Source organism: Phaseolus vulgaris, chromosome 4 (genome assembly GCF_051622355.1).
Source record: "Phaseolus vulgaris cultivar YP4 chromosome 4, ASM5162235v1, whole genome shotgun sequence".
Taxonomy (NCBI): Eukaryota; Viridiplantae; Streptophyta; class Magnoliopsida; order Fabales; family Fabaceae; genus Phaseolus; species Phaseolus vulgaris.
In genome coordinates, this window is record NC_143501.1 from 10,206,159 (window position 1) to 10,212,503 (window position 6,345).

The following is a 6,345-nucleotide window of genomic DNA, read 5'->3' on the forward strand; positions in this document are numbered from 1 at the left end:
AGTTTGTAAGATATTTAGTAAAGTATGTATTAAAGTTTAATATTTTTTTCACCTAAAATTATTTATATACAATCCATTAAAACTAAATTGTGAGTTTTGAAATTTTCTTAATAGAGATCCAAGTGTATTTTAGTTTAATTAAAGTGAAGAAGACAAAAGAATTAATATATATATATATATATATTATATATAACATTTAACCAATGCAAATACCCTTCTCAATTGTTTCTGTTGCGATATTATGAACATTATCGGTTTTAAGAGTTATTTTTTAGTAAAACAATATAAAGAGTTATATTAACTAAATAGAGGTGTTCCAATATAATTTGTTTAATAGAAAAAGAAATGATAGAGAACCTTAAATATATGACACAAAGAATAGAATACAAAAGAAAGAAAATTACTAATATTTTAAATTAGGTGTATGAAGTACAGAATTTGTTTTAAACTTGGAAAACTTTTACCATTTATTACCAAAATTAAGTTGCTTCTTAAAATATTACATATCAAAATAAAGTCATGTCAAAAGTGACACACTTTAATTCAAAATAATATGCACATACATTTATTTCTTTTACAATAAAATCATGTGATATTGATTACAACTTTTTTAATCTCCAAATATTATAAAAAAAATCTCAGTTTCTTAAGAAGGACAAAAATTGCCTCAATTTCCTTAAATTAAAAAATTGTAGTGTAGATATATGTTTCTTCTTTCTCCAATTCAGCTTGTTTGTATAGGAGTTGATTTGTTGACACGTGCATACTATAAATGTAATGATTTGTTAATCTTATAGTTCACATTGTACCACATTTAATCATTTGCTTTCTTTTTTTTATTATTTGTTTTATTCTTTACTTGTTTTCATGTCACAATCTCAGCCTCTACTTGGTTACCTAATTGGTAACGTGCATGGAATCGCTATATATTAAGAGACTCATCACTTTATGAACAAACACAAACACATACCCTAAAAGTTTAGGCCACACACACAAAAATGGGAAGTGCTTGTGACCACGATGCTCCTACCCCTCTACTTGAAGACCTTAAGGTCACCATCGAGAACTGCTCCATGATTTTCCCATCAAAAGAGATTCAGAGAAAGTCCATGTTCGTGTCCAACATAGACAAGGTCCTCACCTTTGATGTGGAAACAGTTCACTTCTTTGGTGCCCACAGAGATTTTCCACCCCATCTTGTCTCAGAGAGGCTGAAGAATGCCCTAGAAGATGCCCTTGTGGTTTATGAGTTCTTGGGTGGAAGATTGAAGGTCTGCCATGAGAGCAAAAGGTTAGAGATCGATTGCAGTTCAGAGGGTGCAGGCTTTGTGGTGGCTTCCAGTGAGTACAAACTGGATCAGATAGGGGATTTGGATTATCCAAACACAGCCTTTGCACAGTTGGTGCACAAGAACAAGAGTTTCCTTCGAGAGGATGATGATCCACTCTGTGTTGTTCAGGTACACAAAGATCATATATCTGTTACATCCTTAATCATCATTGTCAATTTTTTACTTTTTTTATCAGTAAAAAAATTAAATACCAAATATTTTAAGAATAAAATAAAAGATTTCTGAATACAACAGACAAAATCTCCATTCTCAGATTGTTATTTGAAGTGACATGTTACCAATATACTATGTCATTATGTTGTTTTATCATGATTTTATTACTCACTCAATATGATTAAAAATTGCAAAATGATGATATTTTAAAATTTTATTCATCATTTTTATTTTTTTTTATCTTTTCTATACATATACATATGAAAACATGTTTTATATAAAGGGGACGTCTGATAGAAGAGAAACTTTTAAAATCACGATTCTTGATAATTATATATTATATGAATTATGATTCCTATTACAAAATTCTATGTTTTTGGTTGGTTAAAAAAATTCTGGAATTATTTATATAAGTTTTCTAAAAGGAAAAGGACAATGTATTATTTTTATTAAAATTAAAATTTTCATAAGAGTAACATTATATTTCATTTCAATATGTGTCAGTGTTCATGTCTCATCTGTTTCGAATTATAATGTTTTTTATTTCACAGTGTTTTGAATTGATGAATATAAAGTTTAAAATAATATGTCTTAAAATAGAAATAATTAAAATTTTAAAAGGGCAATATTATTATTAAGTCAAATGTAGAAGATAAGATATTGGAATAAACTTTTTAAAAAAAGAAAGGAGCAGAACTAATTTGCATAAAATAATTTAAAGTTTAGGGCAAAGTAAGTATCCTAGTTAAATAATTATTAAAAGAAAAGATTTATACTTTTTGCAAAAGCATAAACAGTGTTATTAAGTGTCTCCATCTGATTTATTTATAACAATAGTAGTGGCAAATTAAAGCCTACTTTACAGTTCGCTGTCACATTATGGAGTGGCTTCTTCAATTAAATGAATATCTATATCCCACAACTCTTTATTCAACATACAACATCCACTTTTTTTTTTAAAAAAAAAACTATTTTAAAAACTAAAAAAAATAGTTTTTAAATTAACTTTTATTATTATTAAATAATTTTTAAATTGATATTTAATTAGCCACTAAATTTTAACTACCAATTATTTAGTTTCTAAATTTAGTAGAAAAACCTTGATTACTAATTAGAAACTATTTAACAATAATATAAACTAATTTAGAAACCAAAATTTTGTTAATTTCTAAAATATTTTTAATTTAATAACTATAATAACTAATTATTTTTTGTCACTAAAAATTAGTTTCTATTTTAAAATTTTCTTGTCAGCATCATATTTACATCATTTTATCTTATATAACTTCCTATTTATCTTTCATTTAAAAAATAAAAAATTTTTGCTCTCTGTTAAAATTAACTATTCTCACATTGCTTTTATCATTCACTATTTTTTTTTCCAAAACAAAAACAATTTTCTTAAATTATCTCTAATTATATTTATTGAACATGATGGTTTAAAGATAAATATATTTTTAGAATAGTAACAGGGTTTAAAAAATTGAAATTTATTTTTATTTAAATTCACTAAACATATCTTTTCTTATATTTGGATTCAAAACAAAATGCAAAATTATAATTTTACGAATCACTAAAAATAAGTTAATTTAAAGTGTTATAAAATAAATTAAGTTTAAATTATTTGACTCTATCTTAGATTTTTTTTTTTCAGTATATAAAACTATTATTAAATCATTCATATAATTATCTATTTGTATACATAATTGCGTGTGGATGAGGTTCATAAAAAGGAAAAAACAAACCTACAGTTGTGTCATTAAATTTAACTGTCCACGATATTGACATCACATATCCCTTGATTGCAACGTTACCACCATTCAAATCGGTTATTTATGATGATTTATTTCATAATTAGTTGCTTTATATTATGACATTTCTCCTTAGAATTTTATAGGCATGTTAATTTAATTTTTTATTATCATAATCCAATTTCTTTTAAAGTGAATAAAAGTATTATGCATTATATTTATACCTAGATTATATGCTATCTCTTTTTTCTCGAAATATACAAAAATAAACTAATTTTAGACGAATTAATTGTTAATTTATTTTCATATTATTGATTTATTATAAAGTTGATTTATTATAAAGGTGATTAATTAAACACCCACTCATTCTCCACATAAGTGAATACACTTGGTAGCCTATTAACAATATAAATTATATAAGACCCACCAAGTTTTATCTAAAATAAGCAATTTTTGTTTTCATTTTTTAAAAGGGCTCACTTTAAAATTATTTTACTTAAAAATATTGTTTTGAGGAATATAATCTAGAAAAAAATTCCATTGAGAAAAATATAGACACTATGGGTTTTTTATACATATTTTTCTGTAAACACTTTTTTTTAAAAAATAATAAATTTTGTTTTTTTATATTTACTTGAACTTTGTTTTTCTATTTAAATATATTTTATTTTATATGATAACACATAATTGATTGATGAAGTTTTTATTGACAACTTGATTGAGATATCTTACTTCATAGATAGTGATATCTAACCTAAATTAAAAAAAAAGTTTTTTTAATTGTCAGTCATTGTAATTGATTTTTATTCTTAGTTTAAACTTTCCATTTTGTGTCATTGTCACTCATTTTATACGTGAGAAATAGATTTTCAATATAAATTAAGATATTAAAATATTTTATATTAATTCATCGTTGAAGTGAATGTTATAATATTATTAGTTAAAAATTCGTTTATTAGGAAAAAAACACTTATAAAAATTCATTCTAATAGATTTTTTATTACAAGTACTAAAAGATTTAAAGTGTACACAAAAATCAATTTAACATGCACCAGAAGAAAAACATATTAACCATTAAAAAAATTAAAAATCTAAAATAAAGTTATAGAAAAAATAACTTTTTATTTGTTTCTTTCTTGAGTAAACATGGTGATGGTGGTAGAAAAATTTATAAAAAAATGTTGTAACCAGCTTATGTTGTTTCTCACACAGGTAACATCCTTCAAGTGTGGTGGCTTCGCAATTGGCATTTCCACAAGCCACACCACCTTCGATGGCCTGAGCTTCAAGTCCTTCCTCGAAAACATTGCTGCCCTAGCCGCTAACAAGCCCCTGGCCGTGACGCCGTGCAACGACAGGCACCTCCTGGCCGCACGATCCCCACCGCGTGTCACCTTCCCCCACCCCGAGATGCTGAAGCTCAACGACCTCCCCAACTCCAACATCTTCGAAGCCTCAACCGAAGAGCTTCGCTTCAAGGTCTTCAAACTAACCTCAAACGACATCGCAAAGCTGAAGGAAGAGGCCAGAGATTCAGTTGGTGGTGACACAACCACACGCATCACAGGCTTTAACGCTATCACCGCCCACATATGGAGATGCAAGGCACTGTCATGCGATGGTGACAGTAACCCTAACAAGGTATCGACTATTCTGTATGCTGTGGATATACGTTCGAGGTTAGAGCCTCCTCTGCCGAAATCTTACACCGGCAACGCCGTTTTAACGGCGTATGCCACCGCCACGTGTAGGGAGCTGGAGGAATGGCCCTTCATGAGGTTGGTGGAAAGGGTGGTTGAGGGTGCAACAAGGATGAGCAATGAGTATGCAAGGTCCATTATTGATTGGGGAGAGATAAACAAAGGGTTTCCAAATGGGGAGGTTTTGGTGTCATCATGGTGGAGATTAGGGTTTGAGGAGGTGGAGTATCCATGGGGGAAGCCAAAGTATTGTTGCCCTCTGGTGTACCATAGGAAGGATATTATTCTGTTGTTTCCTCCTGTTGATGGAGGAGGTGATGGGGTGAGTGTCATTGTGGCCCTTCCTCCTAAGGAAATGGACAAATTCTATGGACTCTTCAACAAGTTTTTGGGTGTTTGAGATTGTGGAGATTCTTCATGGAAGGATCTTTCAAGGGAAACAAATGTTCATGGATACCCTTAACAATGTCATATCTCTAGCTTTTTACTAGTTGTTAATTATGTAATAAAGTATGTTTTTTTTTTTTTGTTGTTGTTTCAAAATACAATTTTTATAAAAACAAAATTAAAATTTTAAATTTTATGGAGCAACTTTAAAACATGAAGGTACATTAATTAGGTGTTTACCAAACTAAAAGTAGGTTTTCTATGTTCAATGTGTACTTCTCTCAAGTAGGATTTTTAGGTTTAATAACTAAAAAAAATTAAATAAAAATTAATTTTATAGATATGAAATAATTAGTGACTATATTAACTAATTAGATATTATTTTAAAGACTAAAAAATTATTGGTATCTAAAAATTTCTATTATTAATAAAATTTATAAACTAGTTTCTAAATTAGTATTTATAATTAATTATTGAAGTTTTAATTACCAATTACTTTACATTCTAAAATTTCTAAAATTGATAACTAAAATTTTAGTAACTAATTATATATCAATTAGTTAATTAACTACCAATTTTAGAATTCTTTATAAATTTAAAAACTAATTTAAATATAAATAATTTTATAATTTATAGAATAATATCAAATTTAATCAATATAATAATTAATTATTTTTTATTCAATTATTTTTTAACAGTGATAATAGGTATTATAGGTGTCTATCACTGTCCTAAATGGAAGTGGACCACCTTAGTGAAAAGACACTAAGTTAGGCCAACAACTATGTGAAAAATGTTGAATCACTTTAAAGTAGACCGGGTCTTACATTAAAATAGACTATTGTTCTTTCATAATGTCTTATTATGAAAGTTCAAGCAACTCAATGAACTCTCGCTGCTAACATAATTCAATAGTTGTAAACATAATTCAATTTATTTGAATAATGATAAAATAAAACGTGAATAAACTTTATTCCTAAATATCAAAACAAAACTACACTA

General features: G+C 27.4%; 1 protein-coding gene across 1 annotated transcript; it reads left to right on the forward strand.

The window, feature by feature from the left end:
• The first annotated feature begins 834 nt into the window (after positions 1-834).
• On the forward strand, positions 835-5,499 carry LOC137837182 (acyltransferase GLAUCE). The gene is made up of 2 exons (XM_068646073.2): positions 835-1,460; positions 4,469-5,499. Exons 1-2 carry the CDS (start codon positions 999-1,001, stop codon positions 5,354-5,356), a joined length of 1,350 nt encoding a protein of 449 aa, XP_068502174.1. The 5' UTR covers positions 835-998; the 3' UTR covers positions 5,357-5,499.
• Positions 5,500-6,345: the final 846 nt, after the last annotated feature.